General features: G+C 35.3%; 1 protein-coding gene across 1 annotated transcript; it reads left to right on the forward strand.

Moving 5' to 3' along the window:
• Positions 1 to 672: 672 nt before the first annotated feature.
• On the forward strand, positions 673 to 23,873 carry LOC132545416 (modulator of macroautophagy TMEM150B-A-like). The gene is made up of 10 exons (XM_060209107.1): positions 673 to 747; positions 2,269 to 2,333; positions 11,160 to 11,288; positions 12,429 to 12,482; positions 12,688 to 12,755; positions 14,955 to 15,109; positions 16,227 to 16,407; positions 18,183 to 18,241; positions 20,281 to 20,433; positions 20,756 to 23,873. Exons 1-10 carry the CDS (start codon positions 673 to 675, stop codon positions 20,819 to 20,821), a joined length of 1,005 nt encoding a protein of 334 aa, XP_060065090.1. The 3' UTR covers positions 20,822 to 23,873.
• Positions 23,874 to 25,319: the final 1,446 nt, after the last annotated feature.

Here is a 25,319-nt window from a genome sequence, read left to right on the forward strand (position 1 = left end):
CATAAGCTATTTGAGCATCCAGTCAGGGATAGATTTGGGATGCTATGTACTTATTGCGAAGCATTGTCTGGGCCGAAATAGCACAATCACTTTCAGCTCATAAACCAAATTGTACTAAAGGAACATGCATTGACTGTAATAGAGGACTAGCACCATTTAACGATATCGGGACAGTGCGTAAAATCAAGAACAATTGAGACGGATGGGTCATGTGTTAACATTGCAACCAATCAGACTTGCCGATCTATGGATATTATAAAACGCAGTCAATGAATTAAAATGTCCTCGACGATACGTCATTTGATGCATATCATATAGAACTTCTTTCGCTAAGTTTACGAGGAAATGACTATGAACGGAGAATTTTTGTAAATGTTATTTAAGATAAATGTAGATTTTTCTGATTCCCATTTGAATTCGCCAAATTATGGTTTAACAAATGTCTACCTTCGGTTTTTGGATATCATCATTCTCATTTGGTATGCCCACAAGGAAATGTATAATTTGCACCACAGCGTCAACACATGTGATGAAAATATTTTGTTTAGATGCAATACAAAGGAGTGCAAATAAGATAGAATAATAAATGGGAGCAGAATATCATGTTGTACAATGACTACTGCAAACTAAATCAACACATGGGTGTGGGATAAAACAGAGCATCACTCAGGAATGAAAAAGTACCATGAGGCAATACATATGAACAAATTGTTCTTAACTGCAACACACAAGGACAAAGTAGATAAGGTTAGAGTAAAATACAGGTGTAAAAAACGTTAGGGTAATACACAGGGGCGAAATAACCCAAATAGAGACACGCGGGGCAAACTTTACCATCGGACATCACACTAGGGAAAAACAATAAGCACCAGGGCAATACACAAGGACGAAATAATGTTAGGACAATAAACAGGGACGAAATAATGTTAGGGCAATACACAGGGACGAAATAACGTTAGGGCAATATACATGGGCGAGATGACCCAAATGGATACACGCAGGGGCAAACTTAACAATCAGACATTACACTAAAGTAAAACAATAAACACCTTGGCAATACCATGGGGAGGGGGCGAAATAAAACAAATGGAAACATACAGGGGCAAACTTTACCATCAGACATCAACGGCAATACACAGGGGCGAAATAAACGTTAGGGCAATACACTAGGGCGAAATAAACGTTAGGGCAATACACTAGGGCGAAATAAACGTTAGGACAATACACTAGGGCGAAAGAAATCAAATGGAGACATACAGGGGCAAACTTTACCATCAGGCATCAACGGCAATACACAGGGGCGAAATAAACGTTAAGGCAATACCTTAGGGCGAAAGAAATCAAATGGAGACATACAGGGGTAAACTTTACGATCAGGCATCAACGGCAATACACAGGGGCGAAATAAACGTTAGAGCAATGTTCACAGTGACGAAACAAGTCAAACGGCATCACAAAGAGGGAAGCTTTACCATCAGGCAACACATAAGGACCAGAACATAAACGTTAGAGGGGGCAATGTAAACCTTAGTACAATACAAAGTGACGTATACCATACCACAGAGCAACACACATGAAAAGTACTGGGTAACAAATATGGCCAATATTTCACATCACGGGACAACGTACATTGGTAAAATCGGCACAAAACATCGACAGGAAATTTTAAAACATTGAAAGTTAAGGACAGACAACAAAACCCATTCCGAAACAATACAAAAGCAGAGAAAGTTTGTCTGTTGGGGGCAACTGTGTTGGCCTTAACGACATTGGACATTCCTTTGTGTGGTGGAGTACAGCGTACTGACCGCGACAAATCACGTCTATCTAACATACGGTACGGATTGGTGAGTGACACATTAGGACAAGGATGCGGAGACGTATCAATCCGTCAATATTGAGTGATTGCCGCTACGTCGGGGCACCCTCAGGGCTTACCACAATGGGTCATTCTGATCACCAAGGTGGATGAATGGATCGCTAAATTACTGTAGTCAACGGTACGCATGTTTGAAGTCGTTCCGGAGACCATCCTTCCCTTGGAGACGTCGGTGTTTCTTTTACAAAGCTATTCTGTGTTGCCTAGTCGCTAGGTCATTGTAATATCGGCGCCTGTTAGCTAGCATTATTTATTTATACACCCGTTCCCGACTCTGAAGGGACGAGAATTAAACTTCTCTCGTTCAGTAGTATTCTCAGAAGCTTTTTTTCTGTTTGACTGGAATTTTTCTTTATGGTTTTTCTATATCTCTCTCCAATATTATCGAGTGGTACAGACTACAGGAAGTTGAGAACACGGACTATATATCGGATCATACTGTCGTTCGTATGAGGTAAGTGATTGTTCTGATAATAAATTTGCATTCTGAAATTACAGACTCATTCCTAATATTCTTGAAATTAAGCATAACCCTGTTCATACATGTTTCAGTAAGATTGAACGCGTTTGGAATAAAGGAATTACGTTATACCAACGATGAAAGAATGATAATATTTACCTTAAATTGCTACTGCCAAAAAACAACGTTAGCGAGTCAAACTCATATAAGAGGAATTAGAAGATTTCAACGCTTGCACAAACAAAAATCAGTTCTACCCTATAATATTCGATGAGGCTGTCTGATTGAGTCTGTTCGAAGCCATCGATTTTTTGCCACGTTAACCTAATGTTCATTTTAGGAGATTTAGTTTTTTCTGGGCCGGTAATTATTGATTTTTGTCCAAGTTGTACCAAATCGGTGCCGACATATATTTGTCTCTCATGGCTGCGAGGAAGGCAAGCATAGGGGAGACGTACCAGGCAAGGAACGGGATATACGGGCCTGTAGACGTCTAAATAACCTAACCGTTATCTTTGGAAACATTTATATATGTGTGTGTATCTTTAACTGTTTTATGGATGAAAAGATTTTAAATATTCTTCAATGTGTAATAACGGTCCTCAAACTTAAGCACACTTCCGTGATATCGTCTAATCTCGTGTAAACCGATTTTTTTACTTTTATTTTTAAAAGTTAAAATCTTAGCTATACATAAAGACCTTGTTAGATTGGTTTAGAATATCTGTTAGAAATATACTAGTACTTTTGTTTTGATGTCTGTGGTTTGGTATGTACAAAATGTGCATTATACAAAATTAACATGATTTATCAATGGCTTTATCAGCAACAAAACGTCTCCACATTTAATATTTCAGCGAAACCTTCATTTATATCAGATGGATCTTACCAAAATATCACTGTATATGATTTAAATGAGTGCCGCAAATGTACTTCTGGTCCTTGTCAGAAAGCGTCTCAATCAGGTTTTATATGTGATTTGTATATGCTGAGGATATCTTGCGATAAATATAGAACATGTAAACAAAACAGCATTTGTTGTATCTATATCAAATAACAAAATCGTGCCATTGATTGCAGACGAATTGACTACATTTGTCGTAACTGTCTATTATTGTGAGTGAATATATAAATCATGTTGTACTTTCTGGACTATGGACTCAGCTTGGCCCAAGGGACAAGCAACAAATTGTATGATCCCGTGTTTTGTGTGGTTTTGATGCATCACAAACGGACCATCAGATTGGGAATTCATGTCCATTGTCCGATCCCGTGATCTGTATGGTTTTGCTACATCACAAACGGACCATCAGGTTGGGAATTCATGTCCATTGTCCGATCCCGTGATCTGTATGGTTTTGATACATCACAAACGGACCGTCAGGTTGGGAATTCATGTCCATTGTCCGATCCCGTGATCTGTATGGTTTTGATACATCACACACGGACCATCAGGTTGGGAATTCATGTCCATTGTCCGATCCCGTGATCTGTGTGGTTTTGCTACATCACACACGGACCATCAGGTTGGGAATTCATGTCCATTGTCCGATCCCGTGATCTGTGTGGTTTTGCTACATCACACACGGACCATCAGGTTGGGAATTCATGTCCATTGTCCGATCCCGTGATCTGTATGGTTTTGATACATCACACACGGACCATCAGGTTGGGAATTTATGTCCCTGATCTTTTTTAACATTGTTTCTTAGCAAAAAGAAAAAGAGCAAATTCTTTATTGTTGTTGATATAAATCAGTCCATGTTACAATACTTCTGTATATACACACTACTAACTGAAGGTAAGTACAATACCTTTATATGTGTGATATCTGTCAAGGTCTGTTTTCACTTTGATGTCAACAAATCTTAGTTAATATCTATGTCATACACAAACTTTTATGGAACTTTTTATTGAGTCATCAAAGTTCTGCACAATAGATAGCATAAATTACGTTGTCAGCTTTCCCACCGCCTTCTATCCCCAAGGTACGGTTTTTCTAGGGTACAAAACACATCACACAGAATATATATAGGTGAAACAAAATGTAGCTTACGGCACAACAACTTTTTTTCGATTATTTTGTTCTGGTCATTAAACGCAGAATAATTTTAATCCAAATAAAAATTAACTTTACCGCGTGCATTCCATTACTGAACTAACCAACCCCCCAATCCCCCCACACCCTCCCCTCTCCCCACCCCCCATCAACCCCCTCCCCCGACTTCATCTCGATTACGAACGAATATGCATTCTTGCAAAACATCATTATTTATTGAAGTGGTTTTCACGTAAAGTTCAGTCACGTATCAGGTAGTGATGGAATGCTTTCAATATCACGATTATCAACACACAACATGTACCACGAATGACCACAGCGGTCTGTCAGCCCCTAACAATTTTAACTTGATAACTTGTTTAGTTTAAACGATATTTTATTTCAATAATCAACAATTTGACATATAGAGATAATTTGATGGAAGCTTTTAGAGCTTATATTAATAACTTGTTTCTCGCGATTGTTGCATTAAACCCGTTTTGTTCTCACATTATCTCGTTGTAGGACTGTTTATCTCATTCATGTTTTTTTTAAGTTTTAGACATGACTTTTTTTTTTATCATGTGCGATATTTTATCTCACTCTTACGAATTACATTTTCCGTTCGAACAAGTGGACCGAGGAAACTTTCTTTCTTATGCTGTCAAGAATGTTAACATTAGATATCAGTCGTTAAGTATAATTCAATAACAACAACGATACAATGAGTACAGATGTTGATGTGTATACATGTACCTACCGTGTGCATGCACAGTTGAGTGCACGTGACCTTTCGACTCCTCTTCCTGTTTATCTTTACCTAAGTGGGGGTCATACATACATAAGTAAGCATTCATCACGACACACCTACTGCAGAATCCGGAACATAAGGTTAATCGGAGAGTTAAAAGGACAGAACAGGATATGAAGACGAGGCTCATGTTTTCAGGTAGGGAAGAGTTCAAGGACAACAGCATGTTTGTACAATTTGTTTTTAAGGTAGGGTGTTTTAATCTATCTCATCATTTTTTAAAGCTACAATGTGTTAGAAATTTATCTTCATTACTTAAATATAAATATTATGTATTTTTATTTGTATCACGGAGAAGTGATATGTAGGAATAAAAGTACTTCTTGTGGTATTTGAGTATAATTTACTCCCCCCCCAACCTACCCTCCAACTTCAACAACTAGCCCCTTGTTTCTGCTATACAACCCATACTCTCGCGAGGTATGCTGTATACTATATAAAACATTGACTTGTCTATGGACATTCGAGATGTAGCTATTGTATCGTGTACATTTTCATATTACTGACATTCTACAAACACATAATTGCTCTCTTGGCCTTCGAGGAATTCCGACCGGCGTGCTCGTCCCTCCCAATACTTTATTACATTAATATTGCCCATAATTTAACCAACGTCCCTGGAATGACCCTCTTTCTCCGGCAATTGTCTCCCCATTTCCATGGAGTAATTGATGGTTTCCGAGCTTCTGTTTGTGTCTGTTTAGTTATAACAGTACGCTACAGTACGACAATCAACTTAACTTCCTAGTGATACCCCCGAATTTCCGTGGTAAGTCACATGCGTGTCAATTATCCGTCGTTAGACATTCGGCGATCCATGTTTACATGTGTACGTTGCTACACTGGTCTGATACATAACAACAATATCTCAATGTGTAGACGTCGTCAAGGTTCTTCCTCTTAATTAGATAGAGTGGATTATAATGGCGTCGTTAAAATTAATTGATTAAATCAAATATACTTGTCTTGTTCCTTTGATTCTTAATAAGAGAATTTAGATGAAAAAGTTCAGTTGTATGTACGTCATAAAAGAATACACCGGATTCAACAAAAATGAAGATGGGTTCATGGTAATTACGTGTATTTCAATTTTACTCTGTGTGGCTCGGCTGACACACCACCTGTTGTGCGTTGACAGTATGGAAACTACCAAAAGATTGTACTGAATCATTGTACATGTATAGACGTTTGTCTAGATGAATCAGATTACGGACAATGTGATGTGGATATTTTCTATGTGTTGCGTAAGCAGTCATAAATATACGACTGATTTATCATCAATTTCATTTCATCATCAATATTCATCGATACGCGTGACTGTGACGTCATTCTCCTTATAACTCGTGCATAACATCCTTTCTTTTTATCTGAAGCACGCCTATCGTCAATGGTTCCGTGTCGATAACAAATCTATGTTCTTTGTAAACACTGGAGGGTCATCTTACCGGACATGAGTTCACGCCTTAGTTAAACTGTGTATCAGTTCCTGTGCTTGGAAATATATATATATATATATATAAGTTCAAATTCGGCACAGTCTAAATAATTTATCATATATTGTGTATTAATGAAGAAAGATTGATCACCTGAAGCGGCAGAACTTTTACATGATACAACCATCAGGTAGCAGTATTTCGTTATTCTTTCATGTTTTTATCCATCAGCTTGATTTTACTTGTATGACTTTTGTCTCTTTCCTTCCGCACCAGATAGCCACCATAAAGATTACCATATCTCCCTATTCATCAGACAACAAGGTTATATCTGTTTGGGTTTTTTTTAAACTCTGTTCCTGATTACCATTAACTGCCGCCCTTTTCTCCTTCTGTACCCGATAACCACGTTTTAAATGGTTTCGTCCATCTCTTCTGCGCGACCAGATGTACTATAGATATTCTCTAACGGAATTCATTTCTCTAACAGATATTACAAAATTTTCATTTTTTCACGCTGTTCCGATTTTTTTATGTTGTTGTTCGTTTAAGAATAATTTGCGATTATTAGAAAATGAATGATTGTGTTGCTGATGGAAACAAAGATAATGCTGGTTTTAAAACGTACCGTTCTGCACAGGCTCATAAAGATTTCTTGTGATAATGACAGTATTTTCGGGTTAACAAACAGTCAATTTGATGGCCAATAGACTCGTTACAGTGAAGGTGTCATATTACAAAATTAAAGAAATCCTGATTGTATCTAAGCCGACGACGATTAACAGACAAGGCTATGTAGGCAATAATTGTATACATTAGCTGGAAGAACTCTATTAGACATCATAACGGGAGCGGATTCTGTGATAATTACCAGCCATGTTAATTGCCTGAAGCTCATTCCCTTTACCTTATCGTCGAAAAAATCGTGCAGACGAAACGAAACGAGAAAAGTCACTCATCACTCCTGATGAGGTGTAACGTCAATATGTCACGTGACTCGTCAATTATTTGTCTTGTCAAATCATTAATGGCCGCGAAGTGTCTCATTGATCGAAATCCCAATCTTTATCACTCTGACGCTTGAAGCGACGTATCCGATGGTACAAAGATATTCACATAACGCGTTTTTACCGTTAAATCTCCGTATCTGTCAAGCGTATCAAGTTACGCTGATAAAATCAGGAGCCAAGAACTATATTTTGAGTCAGTGTTGGTCGTAATGTTATTAATACTATCACTCATATATGTACTTACAAGTTTATTTTCAAACTTAAGTAGTTATGTGATAACTGTGCACAATTGTATTGCCAATGGTATTTATTTCAAACGTTGACTCATCAGTATTTAAAAACATGTACGCATTCAATGCGGTGAAGACCAGGCTATCCACGCGCAAGAGGACATAAACTGAATATAGAAATTCCAAATACTTACAAAACTAACTCAGAAAGGCGCCATGATATCACGCTTTATTAAGCACAAGACTAGAAGACTGACCATGTGTTTATCAACAGACAACTTCAGTTAAATATGTGCTGTGTCACCATAACCTGATGGCTACCACTACTGACGACATTAAATAACTCTACAAACAAAATTCCAATGACATGATTTTCATGTAGAAGGCAATACGCTATTGTTTTGTTTTTTATAATTTGTTTTTAAAATGTAGACCATTGTAGATTGAAATAAACCTCTGCGTGATAAAATACATTATCTACATACAGTATATAGAACCACGGACCATTGTTATGAAATATCATCCAAATCTTGTTAATTTTCTTCATCAAACGAAGTGATTTATTTATGTAAGTGCATTAAGTTGTTTTAAAGAATAGGCGCTAGTTGTTTATGAGTATGTTTTAAACATATTCACGTGATTAAATTCTGCACGTGCATACTTTCGTTACAGGTATTTTGATTGTATAGCACTGTTAAAAAACTGAGAGTGTTTGTTTCCATGTCACGTGTTAACATGCAATCTATTCAAGACATGAATATATCTCAATTTCGTGTGTCATTGTAAGTACAAAGTGATTCTGGTTTCCTGGTTAGTTACAAGAATCGGTGTAAATCAAGGCATATTTTGGTAAATAATGATTATTTATTTCTATACGTAAATGTGATAAAGTAATAATCATACATTTGGAAGGATACACCATTCTACATCTAACAAATATTTACGTTATATATAGGATAATCGGTCAGTTGGGTCAAATGGTCAGTCGAGTAGACGGTCAGCTGACGAACATGACGTTTATGATCGAACTGACCTGTTTGTCATCAGAGGTGCCGTTAATGATACTGGTGATGATTTATATACTCAACACAATCACCTATTATCACACGTCACAAGCTGGTCGATCGATTTCTAATTGACCTGTCTCTTAGGACACCGAGGCCACCGTAATTATCTTTATTTAACTGACGTGCAAAAGGGTTATCAAGGTTCGATATACAGTAAACACACATTTAAAAGCGTTTAATGTTTTGTTTTTGTTTAATTTGGAATCTTTTAAAAGAACTTTACAAATTGAAGTAAAAAACTTAACAGGAGTCTTTTTTCCCGAACTGTTTCTGTTATACAAACAATTGACTGTTTATTTCTTTATTTGTGATGTTATCCACGTACATATGTACGTACTGTAAAAAACACTGTCACCGACAAAGATAATGAGTAAACGTACCTGGTAATTACAATGTTTACCAATGAAGCATCGCAGTAAGCGTTATTCGAAAATACGAAAACCCCCGAAAATCCCATATCTTACGTAATTCGAACTCTTTCTGAACCCAAGAAAAGTACAAGTACACGATAAACACAGAAAATGTCACGTGTTAAAAATGTAGCTGTAAATCATTTTCTGTCACACGTGGCTTCAGTCAATCGCTGAGATAAGGAGGGTTTTAACGTGAGACTAATCACCAGACGATACTTTCATGACAATAGTTCGAGGACTGCATCATTATTCTTTTAATCACTCCTGCATATTTTTTGTTCAAGCGATGTTTGAAACGTTTCGGCAGCTTTAACATCTCAAAGCTTTCTAACGATCGTTATGTCCCTCAACACCCTGTTTTGTATTCCCGAGTGGCGACCGGAATAAAACACTGTTTATAAAATGTATACCGTGGACAGAATTTCTTTGAAAGCTATCCACCATGTACACGCACACACGTACATTGCTTAATGGGGCAATCAGTCAAATTGTATGGTCAATGTGGTTTCTATCACAGGAGAGTTCCGTCACCAGCCACTGTGTAATTAGGAGATATCCTATCGCCATTTTATCGTTTTACGTACGTGATTAGGCGGAAGAAACTCCGATTACGTAAAGGAGTCCCATTTAATGGTTTGACATCAAACAAATGTCGGAATGAACAAACAAAATTACTAACATAGTTTGAAATTTTATATTGAATAACTGAAAGAGTATGAATAGGTCCAAGAATGAAATAGCCTCGGAGTAAAATTTTTATGTTATACCGAGATAAAATGTTTTATAGGTCATTGAGAGCTCTTTGAAGATTTGTTACAACGTCGTTATATTTATCATCAAATAGAACCAGTAGCTCATCCGTATCAACTAAACACAAAAGACATGTGCAGAATTTGACACGGGAGGGATGAATCTCGAAAATGTTTAATTTTGCCTGTTTTGAATAAGATTCAACAATATTCTATTGCTGAAGCTAACTTTGCGGATTTTTGCAATAGGATTGATATATTTGAAGCACAGAATGCATATACTATCAATATCGGGAGCTCTTCAAGGTATTATGGGAGGCACAAACTGCCTGCCTATCTTAGCCTTGTGGTTCATTGTAGGGAAGACAGCTAACATTATTTACACAGATGCATGCCCAGTATGTTTATACAGTAGAGTGCATTTTTTGTTATATTTTGTTTTTCCTGTCTGTTTTTGTGCTGAGAAGAAATCCGACTAAAGTGTGGAGACCTGATAAGGGGGCTTAATGAATTTTTCAGAGATTAAAAAATAGCATTACAATGTATTCACAAAGTTCTTGTAAAGTCAAATGCTAGAGAAAAGAGAAAAGTTTTTACTCCGTAAATCGTATAATTCTTCGTGAACTGAAAAAATATATATATATCATGCATAAGTAAATCCTCGCGAAAAAGAAAACACCGCGTAATGTATTAATATTTCAGTATGTACGTATTATACATGTGTACATTTATTGTATATATCGATACACGATGATCAATTTCTCCTGCCGTCTTCAGCGTTCGAACCCCGCTGCTTCGGTGGGTGGCCTCCATTCCTTGACTATTCTATCCATATGCAATCCTAGTTGATGATTGACCCAGCTGTTCAATCATTGAACTCTTCCACAAGTATCATATTCACAGGGACCGCTGCGTCGAATGGGATTTTGTGGTAACAGATCTTTTAATAACCACACGATATCAACCGACCAGATGATATACCAAACTGGATTTACACCAAGTAACCCTGTTTTTGAAAAGTATAAGTTTAACATCGAATTTGAAAAAGTATTCATTTTTATTTTTACAGACTTGAAGTAACAGAGGTTAACGAAATACGCGGTGTCATGAGTCTAGCCTGTCTGGTGTGTCTGCGCAGACGCCTGTATCTACTTCCGCTCATCACGACAATATGGATTATCATGTCACTATTCGTATCGTAAGTCGTTTTAAACATTCATTTCAGTTTTTTGTTATATCGTTTGTCTCCTTTTAAAAGATAAAAAAAGAAACAGAGACGAGAAAGGCAAAACAAAACGAAAAAAGAAGAAAGTTAGAATTATTGACCGCGCTAGTAAACTGCAATGTATAACAGCGAACAGTATTATTTTTTCAGAGACCTGTACATCTCATATTAAGGTATTGCGGTGAGCAAGCTGTTTGTTGTATAGATCGTATAATGCAGATATAACTAAGTTTATATATTATACTAATCATTTTCCAACAATATATTAGAATGCCACCTGTGTTTAAGTGAACATTTCATGTTTATTCTATGCAAACAAGTGAGTGCAAATTTTAACTGAATAAGCGTAGTATTAATTAACTATCATATCTACCATGTGTATATAATGGAAAGTCTGTAATGTATTGAAGACTACAATCAATACAAACCTCATATAGAACAGGATCTCATCGGTACTTTTGTGATCTTTTCTTTTTCTTTTGAAATGTGGCACCTGTTCCGATCTAACATACACTGCACGTGGTGATACTTAATCTTATTTCAAATATGCACCAAAATTAATATTGTAGTGAGTCATTTTACACTTTGGTAAATGGATATTAGTTTAGGCGATTTTTCCTCTAATTCCAAGCATGATTTCCAAATTATAAGATCGCCATCACTCAACAGCTCTAGTAAGACGTAACTGATATAGTGATGCAGTTTGATTGTTTTTTCTATTATATTGCTTATGATACGTGTACGTATATTAAATAATGCTGTTTCATTGGTAATTCAGTAGTATGTAGTGAATGATTTTCACCAGGTTTGTATATTTACATGTAGACGAGGTCAAGGTTGTAGATAATCAATTACATGCATGTACCTGTATATATACATATGTTCTGGAAATAATCTCACGGGGGAGAATACAAATATTTAACAAACGGTTTCATAAAGCCAATACGACAGGACCTCACGGGGGAAATAGCTGGACAAGATAGCGAGTTAAGAGTGGGGGTTTGGGAAGGGGGAATACTGATTCGGTAATTGAAGTGTGTAGCTATGGGAGAGAGAAGTGGGGGTGACATTTCCATCATAAATATATATACATGTACATTCTTTTATTTGTAGATATGGAATAGCTGTAGGTTATGGTCACACCGAGCCAGATTTCCCTTATATCAGGTAATGATTTATACCAAGTTATCATTCTGTCGGATTCTAAAAAAAAAGTCACCAACGAATTAAAAATGTTTAACAATTTGTTAAATATTTCAGATTTCATCGTGTCATGTACACACTTTTAAATCATGATAGGAAAAGTTGTATACAGGATCTAACATACTGCTATAACAAATATATAAAGTGCCATTGTTATTTCTTCATCTAGTCACACAGCAATAGAAGCACCAGAACGTTGTGTCTTTGGTCAACTGGTCAATATAGGAGCAGTCATGCGTGAGTTACCGTTTTATATATTTTTTTCTTATTCATTGTTTGTGTAAAATGAATAAAAACACAAACAAATAGATAACTGCAACTGGAATGTTGACCGGATGTTAACCCGATGGGTGAGGATATTCCAATTAAATTAAATTAATTTAAAGTCCCCCCTCCCCTTCCTTTCTTATTTTACCTTATCTTTTTCAGTATCACAGTATGAAAGCAATTCCGATGCATTCCAACAATTACTTGTAAATCTGCCGTGAAATGTTTCTAGCGGTCCGTTTTCGTTGGTTTAACGTGACATTTCTAGGCTTCCTAACAGAAATTTACAGGATCAGATCTAGAGCAATATGTCAATATTTCTGTAGGACCACGTCTGTATACGTAATAATAATTGATACACGTGATGCTGTGGAGTGTCCCCTTCTCTCTATTGACGTTTTAAGAGGCCGTACAAGTTTCTAATGGACAAACCAGAAAGATATTAGAACAGACACAATTAACAGGCTATATTAGGAATAGAAAGCCACGTAAAGTTGTATATTCAATAAATTTGTTGAAAAAGAGGGTTCCGTAAAATGAAATATCAGTTTGGTCTTCATTTTTTCAAATTAAGGTGAACTATATATGTCTTTACTATTAAGGACAATGTTAATGTAACAGTCTTCACCTACTTAAGGATTGTGTACAAAAGGAATCTCGTAAAGAAAAAGACACGACCTTTTTGACATTTCAGTATATGTTGTGATAGTTGCCTGGGTATCACAAGTAAGCCATATCTAATATCGAGAATGCTATATATAGACGTTTTGTCAGGTTGTCAGTTGTCAAATTATCTGATCTGTAAGTGGTCCGATGAAGAAAAATTACACTGGAATGTGGTCAATCTATAATCTATCAACTCCATTTTGTATGTATATAGATGTGTCCTATGAAAAGGAAACGAAAACAAGATTTTTTCGTTTAAAGTGTCGTCGTTACCTATTGCTATTTTAAACAGGAATCGGTTCTACAGATTAACTTAACTTTTTTTCTTTTGATAATTGTACTTGTGTTTGATGGCTTTTATTAGTTGAAATAACTCTTGCTTAAACTTTACCAGCAAAAGCAAATTTGTCGAAACCAAACTCGTTCGTGAATAGATATTTTCGGAGAATGTATGAGATTTTTGACGAGTTAGACACTGAGAGGGAGTTCTGATTTACAGAAGTGCTGTAGATAACCCCCCCCCCCCCCCCCCCCCCCCTTGATTTTGTAGTCCTGAATGTGTTAAATATTCCAATTCAGTCCCTCGCCAGGAATCCTAAGTACTAGCACAGTGTATTTAATACCCTGTCGTCTGCTTGAAACACGATCAGGTTGCCTAAGATCCATTGTAATTAGTTGTCGAAACTCTATATACTCAATTCGCGCTTATTTTTGGAGTATAACACTGATGATATCAAGGGTTATCTGCAAAGTTGAAAAAAGGAACATTAGATTTAAATTTATTTTCAAAAACAGCAAAATGCTATTCGCAGCTTTTAATGAATTCTTTCGTAGATTTATACTCTTCGAGGTTTCCCGAGGTCTGTAAGAAACTCAAGGTTACAACGTAACTAGATAATTAATTCGGATGAGCAGACGTGAAGTATGTATGTTCAGAAACCGTATCTCAGGGTCACAGGCTAATGTCAGATCGTTTTTCTGTAATACTCGAAATTAGATTATCGAAGATTGTCGAGATCAAGGAAGTAAAGAGTACCCAATATATACTTAATATGGCTACAATGAATATCGTTCTAAAGATTGATATTAAATATGTATTTATTTCTTACACCTATTGATATGGATGGCCACCTAAATCGTGTTTATTAATAACGAAACACAGTAAAATTGAAACAAACATGTTAAGACAAATGGTCTGTTCTTGCCTACATAATCATATATGACTTTGTTTTTACAATCAATTTTGATTTACCCAATATCACTGCACAGGAATGTATATCGTATGTTTATTATTTATTTTGTAATACTTCACTTAAGTGTAATTAAATATGGTTAATTTCACTTAATTGAAATGTTGAGTTTCGTATTTTATAGAACTTGTATAGATGCTTCTGATAACTGACAAGAAATACACAGTTAACGAAGATGACATCAGAATCTGATAAATTCTCATGAACTTGATTCTGAATATAACAATTAAGATTCAATCATTATTTATTGCAGTCGTGATGAACGTGCTTGTTAGATATCTATTCCTGAAGGAAATATTCAAGCACAAGAAAATGCAAAATGTGCAGCAGTGGCAGAATGGCAACATTGCTGGTGTAGTAATCGGGGTCTTATCAGCGCTTGGAATGAGTATGGTTGCAAACTTCCAGGTAACGCAGATTTTGTATATTTAGTATATAATCATTTAACTTACTTTGAACAAGTGTTAAGACCGATATGAAATGTATTATATGAGGAAATAATCATTTTTAAATTAAAGAATATGTTATCTTTGACACATCTAGATCTTATGTGGAACACATATATCCGTAAAGTATTTCCAAAACCACAAGTCGATTACCAATTGAAGTGTTCTGTTTGATTTATGCCAGAACTACTTATAAACATGGTTGGGATTTTGAAAATGATGGTCGCTTTTTAAGTATTGCTATTATCAAGTTTACATAAATGATGAAAGTTCTGCAAACTCAATGAGAACCATTTCATTAAGATCCGATTACCATTTTAAACACTGAATAATTAATAATGACAAAATGTTCATTACCTGTAAAAAAAAACACAAAATTTGATGATGCTTTTTAGTTCAACGATTCCAGACATGTTGAAATTGATGAGTCAGATGGATCAATTATTTCAAATGCTGGTAGGCTGCAGGAAACAGAGATGATAAATTGAATTTTATTGTTGTCTCGTGTTCTTTTACGTTGATAAAATTTCCATTAAAATGGTACAAATTCACCATGCCTCAAGGGAATTTGTAGTCAAGTGTGCTGCCAAGTAAGGCTGTTTGCTAACATCGAAGTAATTTTTGCATGTATTTTTTTAAATCAGAAAATTGTTATCTCCCTAATTTCTCAGTAAGAATGAAGAATTCAGATTTATCATCCATCAGCCTAAGAGATCCTTTACTCATTATTGTTTGCTTTATAAGAAGCTGTCTTTTGAAAGGAGATTTTTAACGAAATTAAGATGCGATTAACATATAGCATCGACACAGTTTATACAATGTATCACGTAAGCACAACCTTTATATATCGTTAAATTTTGATATCTAAAATGTTTTGTGCAATTGATCATTTCTTGTTTGTGGAGGGTATCGTCTGACAACTACTTTAATTGCATGTTTTAAGTAACAATTTGATTTAAATGGCAAATTGTTTTTTTACTGTACTTGAAGCTGTATTTAGTTGCTGGTTTTTCTGCTTTGTAATTATTGCTCTCATTTTTTTTCACACTTATTATCGTTCTTATTTCTTTTCTACATAGACGGAAGTACAGAGGGGTCCACACTACGCAGGCGCAGGTCTAGCCTTCGTCATGGGTACATCCTACACGTGGCTGCAGACGCACATCACGTGGCGTTTACGTCGAGAAGGTCTTGGGAACAAGTTTTTGGCCGCAGTGCGATTCGTCAACTGCTTTTTACTCACGTGCTTCCTAATAATTTGTATCCTTTATGAAGATTCACATATGAAAAATGACATTTTTCTGACGTTATAACCGATAACTTCCGGTGTGGTTTAGATAACATATCGTAGGGATATCTACATCGCCTAAAATGTTACTCTGCACGTGCCTTATGTTTGTTATAGTCGATCCTTTGTGATTAACATGTCTAGTGGTATACAAAGTTCCATTGTCATTCGACACCTGGAAGTTCCCTACAACATCTTGTATATACTTCAACTAATATCGAGTATTGGATAAGAAAATCTAATATTAATCTATTATGCCATCACGTACGACATCTCTTTGTTTTTCATGTATAATATCAGTATGAAACAAATAAAAATGGAAGTTAAGTATCTTCTGATTAGTATTGGACTAGAATGTCTAAGATTGGTAGTTCCTCTCACGTGTGACGCCCCAGTGTTTCTAGTAGTCTAGTATGGGACTAGAATATTTAAGCAGCTCTATTTACGTGTGACGCCCCAGTGTTTCTAGTAGTCTAGTATGGGACTAGAATATTTAAGCAGCTCTATTTACGTGTGACGCCCCAGTGTTTCTAGTAGTCTAGTATGGGACGAGAATATTTAAGCAGCTCTATTTACGTGTGACGCCCCAGTGTTTCTAGTAGTCTAGTATGGGACGAGAATATTTAAGCAGCTCTATTTACGAATGACGCCCTGGTGTTTCTAGTAGTCTAGTATGGGACGAGAATATTTAAGTAGCTCTATTTACGTGTGACGCCCTAGTGTTTCTAGAAGTCTAGTATGGGACGAGAATATATAAGTAGCTCTATTTACGTGTGACGCCCCAGTGTTTCTAGTAGTCTAGTATTGGACGAGAATATTTAAGTAGCTCTATTTACGTGTGACGCCCTAGTGTTTCTAGAAGTCTAGTATGGGACGAGGATATATAAGTAGCTCTATTTACGTGTGACGCCCCAGTGTTTCTAGTAGTCTAGTATGGGACGAGAATATTTAAGTAGTCCTATTTACGTGTGACGCCCCAGTGTTTCTAGTAGTCTAGTATGGGACGAGAATATTTAAGTAGCTCTATTTACGTGTGACGCCCCAGTGTTTCTAGTAGTCTAGTATGGGACGAGGATATTTAAGTAGTCCTATTTACGTGTGACGCCCAAGTGTTTCTAGTAGTCTAGTATGGGACGAGAATATTTAAGTAGCTCTATTTACGTGTGACACCCCAGTGTTTCTAGTAGTCTAGTATGGGACGAGAATATTTAAGTAGTTCTATTTACGTGTTTCTACTATTAAAATATTGGACGAGAATTCCTATCAGTCAATTACTGAACTTCGAAATCTAGCACTACATCTCATAGTTTTTACTGGAAATTTCTTGTAGTTTGTCATTAAGTTATTGTAATGTTTAACTGCTGTAATCAAACATCGAACTCAGATTATGTACAACGTATTCTGTGTAGCACATTCAGATATTTAAATGTGTTGCCATATAGAACCTAGTCCTCGACCCTACTGCCTTTGTACTATAGTTGAGTATAGATATTTGTGTGTATTTTTGAGAGCAATTAGTGGAAATACATATTCAGTGACATGTTAAGTAGATTGTTAATCACAAGACGGAGTAGATACTGACTGACAATGATGATAAAGCATCTCAGTAGCAAACATTACAGAAAATGTTAATTTAGTGTAAACACTTTGAACGTGATCAGAAATCTTCAGCGTGGATATTTTAATATCTTTTATCACACTTGAAATTTTATCAAATTATACATTTAGTTTCTTTAACATTTCACAGTCACTATATCGAAAACCTATTACAAAATAAAGGAGTACCGTGGCGAGGGTACAAAATACGTAAGTGTTTTTACCTGCATGTAATATCAAATATACAGTGTATGAATTTTATGGAAGTTATGTCAGCGTTGAAACATAGTTTATTAAAAGTTATCTCCCTTGGTATAAAGAAATAGACGCCGGCATGTGATTGACATAATGCATTGAATCTTATCTGTCCAATATATCTCATAATGGAAGAAAATGTCTGAAAAGGAAGTGCTGATTGAATCAGCATGGTAATACATAATAAGGTGAGGTATTAGATAATAAAACTACATGTTAATTCCTTTGCTGTACAAAGGCTAGTCATGATCAGGCTCTTCAACACACTTTACTATCTCTTATTTTTCCCCTTTCTCTCAGTTTTATAACTTGATTTACTTTCTCTGGCCTCCGTGACACGTTTGCAGTATGCGCAGTTTCTATCGTGAGCACTCTCGTGCTGTTTTATCATTGAAGGACCGATACGGGTCTCTCTAGAACGCGATGTCTTTTGACGTGTAATACCAGGAAGATAACAAGCTTCAATACTTAGACGTTGTAATTTACTCTCAAGGGTCGGTTAAGGAAGATTTCTGTTTTATCCGTGTTTTAGATTATGTCATGCAAACATAACTGAAACACGTAACTGGTGTCAGATCACATTGAGTAACACACGTACACTCGTACTTTAACCATTGATACCTTTTCAGAAAATGAGGCATTTTACACTCTGAACCTATACATTGGATTTCACTTTTAAGACATCAACCCTTATTATCCCCAGCTAAACTAAATTATACACTCTTTACCTTAATCCTGTGGCCAAAAATTCGATTAACGACAAATTCCACGCATATTTGATGTGGCTGCCGTTTCTTGATAGACTGATTTCTTTAATCACTCTATGATAAATCTTTCTGCATATTATCTTGTGAAGGAATAATCAGATTTTTGGAAGCTTGCTTTGTAGGCTTGTTACCTTAATTCCTTGTTCAAGTTTGGTTATCGGCAAATTCTGCGCATATTTACATGTAATTAGGCTGCTGTGACCTGAATGGCTGTTATCTTATTCAATTTTCCATGTTGCTCACTTTAAATGTATACATTTTACAAATGAACATGGGCGGGGGAGGGGGTGTCTTGATGACCATGTCCTTGTTTATACTTATATGCACATGTTTGTCTCTTGTAAAATGTTAAAGATTGCAGGTGGTAGACACTGTTTGTGGTCTTCAAGTCCCGAAGTTTGTAGTAACCTGTATGCCACGTTTTGATTTCTTCAAACAAAGACACAGTTCATAATATACACACGTATTTGACGTTCTTCTAAACTTATCAGATATAAGTCTTGATTTTGACATTTGTATAACCGTTGTATTTAACAATGCTATCCTTTTGTTTTAAATATATCGATCACTAATGTCATGTAGTACTTTTCACACCCAATATTTCCCTGTAAACGGAAGTTAGCGTTCATCATGTGGATTAAAGTCAATCACTCATACGTCCGGTATACAGTCAATAATTTCTTGTGAGGAAACAGGATCTTCCTTACTCTCCATGGCTGTAGTGTTTCTTCAATATATCGCTATTACGTCCGGGATTAACTATCATCGTTCATAGCAAAACAAAACAACAGGGATCGTATCTAAAGTACACGTGCGGGTTACTAACCATGTACATGCCGTTTCGCTTTTTATTAGATAATTAACAAATAAATAACTTTCTCCATTAAAATTGAAATAGCATCGCAACAATATATATAATATTAATTATTTCATACCACTTTGATGTCATTGCTAATTTGATACTGATGAAAAACAATTCGTCGCGTTGTTTAGTGTCTAAATTATCTATGCTCCGTCTTTATTTTTCACCGTTCCTATATCGATACGCGGCCAGTCTTTATAGTTATAAGAGAGTGTCATTGTATATATGATATGTCCTTTATAATTTTCTATATTGTGTTGTACCGTCAATGACATGCCTGACAGTGTGTTTTGGGATACATACAACATTTTTAAGTTTACATATACATGTATCTGTACATTAACCTAGTTTTATATGTCCTACAGGATACGCTAAGAGGGGTCTATCTCACCTCTACCATTTCCGAGTGGCTAGTCGCTGGCTCCATTCTGGCTTATACACTCTCCTTCACATGGGACTTCCGGTCAATCGTCCTTGAAAGTCCGAAGGTGAAGTTAAATTTCCAACAATTAGAAAATGTAAGTAGAAAAGTTAAATATTTGAAGTTTCATTATTAAATATTACATATTAAGTTGTGGTTATTTGTTGCGTGCTATGAACTAATGATAACATTTCAAATTATGAGAGTGTGTATTGAGTTTTATTTAAAATCATTAGTTTAGAAGGAAGAATGGCTGTCAGGGTGTAAGGTAATTTGAACTTGCATTAAAAGAAAGAAATATTCTGACTTATAGAAATAAAAATAAGCGATGCAATACATTTTAAAGATGTCATAAATATCGATATGTTGATGTTAGTAGACATGGAATTGTTATAATTGCTATATGATTCCCTTATCAGGGTAATAATAATAACAGAGCCTCGGCGGAAATGGAATCGAGACAAAGGGGAACAACTCCAGTGTGATGCGGACGCTCACGGGTCGAGACCGGAAATCCGTTCACGAGTCTTTCAGATAGTATCCAGGACAAAGACAGCTGTCCGGCTTGGCTTGCCTCACCAAGGGCAGCTTTCAGCGATACAAGTGCCAACGACATATATTTAACATTCAAACTCCGTTGTAAAAACGGGAATGGTTTCTCCTGTACTAAAGGAAGCAGAAATATGCATTCGATATTGAATCGGAAAGTGCTGCTATAGTGTGCATCAATGATAGACAAACATTAAAAGGAAACCTATGAAAGTGATATATATTTCACAAATTTATAAATTGACTATTAATTAGGTATTCACGACAAGTTTACCTTCTGCCGTAAACAATTCTTCAAACTTAAAAGTGTATACAGGTGTTTTTTTACAATCAGCTCCAAGTTTTACCTTGAGTTCAAATAGATATTGTCAAGGAGTTTTGGACACATCTCTAGTACAATCCTGAGCGCGTGCAAATTTAGCGACCGTGTCAGTAAATATGATGGGAACAAGTACACATACAATGAGTTACGGGTTGGCTACAATTTATTTTCATGGCAGTGGTCTGATCAGTGTGCCATGTGGATGTGTTTTTACAAACACCGTCTAATGTAATGCATTGACTATGTGTTTAATGTCGTGGGTTTCGTGGTTAAATTATTAAATGTACCAGTGTGTACAATATCGATATTTTCAGATGTCTAATTAATCAAGCATGAGCATTCTGAAAATATGTACAAACTAAACTACATACGTCTAAAGTTTGGAAAATTATAGCACATCTTTGTTTTGAGTACTGTAAAATCATATATTTTCTTGGGGCTTAAAATTTTCATGGTTAAAAAATCTCGGATACTTGATTTCGTGGATGAATACAACTGAATTGATCTATTTTCATATGTCATACTCATTTCATAAGTTCGTGGACAAGGAGTATTCATGACATCAAGGAAAATAAATTCCCAACGAAAATTAATGATCCTACAGTGTTTGATCATAAAGGAAAAAACGTCACCCTCCTGGTAGACAAATGATGGGAGAATCGATGGCGGTATCAAAGGAAACAGATTAATGAAATAACACTCTCCTGTAACAAAATATGTTTATATTCATTTACCTTTTCAATCATCGATGTTTACTGTGTGTGAGAATGCTGTTTGAGTAAAAGGTCAAGAACGAGAGAGAAAACGGAGGACTGAAACATTTTGTCAATTTTATCATTTGCGAGTCCGAATAGATTCGATTTTCATTTTAATTTTTGTATATTAATATAATTATACTTTAAGTTGACAGTAAAGAGAGAAAGACTGAGAGAGGAAAATGATTTCATTAGTGTTTAGTTTAAATATAACTTGGAGAAAGGATAATATATTTGTTTATTTATTTTTGTCTTTTTTACTTCTATATGTATCATGATTATTGTCTCATATGAATCTAACGAACCAGCCTAAGGTTGTGAACGTTTTAAATGATAAAAGTCTAGTCATTGGATAATGACCTTTTATGGTTTATTGTACATGTATTTGATGGTAGATTCTAAGACGTAAAATTCAACAAGTTTTGGCTGTGCTTTTAGTAAAACAACGTAAATAATCGTTGAAAATAACGTTAATTTATCTTTAGGAAAATTAAAAGGAAAATCGCCGAATAAGCTTTAACGACCTTTGCTTTGAGCAAAAATAAGAAACCTAAAGTAAAAAAAAATCTTGTACAAATTCTGGCTTGGAACTTTGGTTTCTTAATTGTACGAACATAATAACGTTCGTTCTCTAACGGACGGACAATTAGGAATACCACATGATCGTCTTTTAAGTACAGTCAATTTGTCAACGTACATTGAACATGTACACGTAGGTATAAGTCAAGGAGAAAGGTTATGTTGTGTTTACAGTCTTAAAAGATACATCTTAAATTGTATGAATTGTGAATATGTTTCTGATGTTATTAGCAATCAATAACACGAAGAAACATTTTCAGTCCTGTCATTTTGATATTACATGTTCAAGGAAAGATTATTTCATTTTTCATGTGGTATATAGAAAATTATTGTTCGAACTCTGGATTAGGGTTTGGAATATATGATAAATTTCTGATCTGGTGACGTTAAAGAATTCATTTTAATATTTGAGGCCTGTGGGTGTCCTTGTTATTTAAATATTGATATATATGTAATACTGCGAGAACATTTAATATATACTATAGGGTGAAGATACGCGAGTGGTGAAGGGCAGACAATTAAAAAAAAGAAAGCCCATTTTTACAAACAAATAAAACAATGAAGCTGGAGAAAAAGACAGAAGACTCACGGTTCTACACCTCTAACAAAAGCCACACCATTCAATCGCGGAGAACTTTTATAATTTCTGTTTTTGTTACAAGTATAGATAATAGGTGATAATTTTAACCAAGGTCAAACGCATCTTTATAAAGACATACTACGCAACCTTAAAAACCGTGTTTCCATGTATATATAAAGAACATATGAGATGAAGCAAATGGGATAATGAGTTGATTTACTGCACGATATTTTTCCACTTATCAAACCCACTTATCTGTTATATTTTTAATAGATCTCATTTGGACTGTAGACACAAGTCTTCTGCAGTTGGGTGATTTGCTGTTACGAGAACTACAAAAAACTTCCTTATCGAATATTTATCGTACACGTAATTTTCATTTATAAATGTTGTAGTTTGAACTAAACAGAAATTTATGACAAATTCCTATGGATAATTGTACAATTTAGCTTGTAAACAGAACGCTGATATACGTAATACACATAGAAACAAAACGGTGCTGGACAAGGAATGCAATTAACATTTTATTGTAATTTTATTTTGGGAAATGTTTATTTAGAAATAAGATATAGCTCATTTTGACGTTGTGAAGGTATTTAATATTTTGTAATTATTGTTGTAATGTATGATTAGTGTGTTTGTATGGTGTTGTAAAGCGTGCGTGTGTTTCGACATATTTAAGCATCCGTTTCCCTGGGGGTGTGTAGCCTTATTCATTATCAGAAAATGTTGTAACTATAACTAAATATGTTGTGACACACTCACAGTAAATTAATAAAATACGTTTTTTAGCGTAAAACACTGCGTTTGTTATATTGAAACATGTATGATTTTTAATATCACAGCTAAGTATAACAGGGCGTATTGATAATTCCTTAGATCAAAGTTGTACCTGTTGTAACCATACCACTTTTTGCGTCCTAAGCATGATGTGACAATACGTTTTTGACAATGGTGTAGCGCCTCTGTCAAAGCTAAAATGGTTATGCCCAAAACAAATAAAAATGTACCAAAATAGTGGTATATTGCATCATTGCTTGACATTTGGCTTGAAATGAATGGCAAGAACTGGATGTTTTGCTGCCAGTATGTCAGGTGTCAGTTAACAAATTTTCCCGATCTGTGAATGTTCTTAGTTTTAGACTATGAAAGTTATGACGTCACACATTTGTTACGTGACACAAATTACAGTGTTACAGAACTAAAAATTTTGCCCACATCTCAACATTTACAATTTCATGTATAGACCTGATAAAAAAAATTAAAGCCAACCTATGATAATTTGATAAAGTATGCTCCCTCATTTCTCATTCTAGCCCTCTAGAAAACGGAACAAAATGTGACTGCACATACATTTGTATTCCATAGCTCCGTACAGGAACATTAAATAGGACAAGCTTGGCATAGTTCTCGTTGAAAATGTTCACCATACTTGCTTCAGTGTGTTAGAACAGTGAATGCCCAAAAGGTGAAACTCCAACCCATCTTATTATTTTTTAATGTTAATCCCTGTGAAGGGATGCACGGGCAAAGTAGTTATGTCTTTCGCTGTATAGCTTCATGCTAATGTATAATGTATATAAGTAGTGCGAATGATAGGACAAGGCTTTAAACTCATACTACAGTCGTGTTTACTTTAAGGTTTTTGATACAACAAAACGTCAGAAACATTAAAACAGACACTTTGGCCGTTACATCAATACAAAAATACTGATGACCATTATCTTCAATAATTTTATATCAATCGAACTTGATGTATATTAAATCGTCCATTATTTTCAAGTTTTTGACTTAGACAAACCATATCCATCATTTCCATGCAAGTCTTTCCGCACCGTGAATAATATGAACATGTTCTAGATTTCAAGAGTTATTGTTAAAACCGAGGATAAATGTTCTTTCAGATGTTCTTTTCTCATTTAGAGAAACAGTGTAGTTGATAATGTAAATTCATCTGGTGTGTAAGCTGATATTTGTACTCAAACTACAGAAAACATTATTTAGTTAGCCGATAAACTATTTTAACAGAAAGCGTATTTGTCTCCATTTTCTGCCCTTGATAAAGAAAAGGTCATATCAGAGTCGAATCTATTTCTCAAAGTAGAGGATAAGAGGATGAAACAAGGATGAAACAAAACATGAACTGTATGGCGGGCTTCTTTATATACACCCATTATCAATTGTTTTGACTAGAAAAA

Source organism: Ylistrum balloti, unplaced genomic scaffold, assembly GCF_031769215.1.
Source record: "Ylistrum balloti isolate Yb309-2 unplaced genomic scaffold, AGI_CSIRO_Ybal_v1 Utg369846, whole genome shotgun sequence".
NCBI classification, from domain to species: domain Eukaryota; kingdom Metazoa; phylum Mollusca; class Bivalvia; order Pectinida; family Pectinidae; genus Ylistrum; species Ylistrum balloti.

Coding starts and splice junctions, on each gene's coding strand:
- LOC132545416 (XM_060209107.1), top strand. CDS start 673: ATGAAAAAGTACCATGAGGCAATACATATGAACAAATTGTTCTTAACT. Junction 11,289..12,428: donor ATCATGTCACTATTCGTATC/GTAAGTCGTTTT, acceptor TTTTATTTGTAG/ATATGGAATAGCTGTAGGTT. Junction 15,110..16,226: donor GTATGGTTGCAAACTTCCAG/GTAACGCAGATT, acceptor TTTTCTACATAG/ACGGAAGTACAGAGGGGTCC.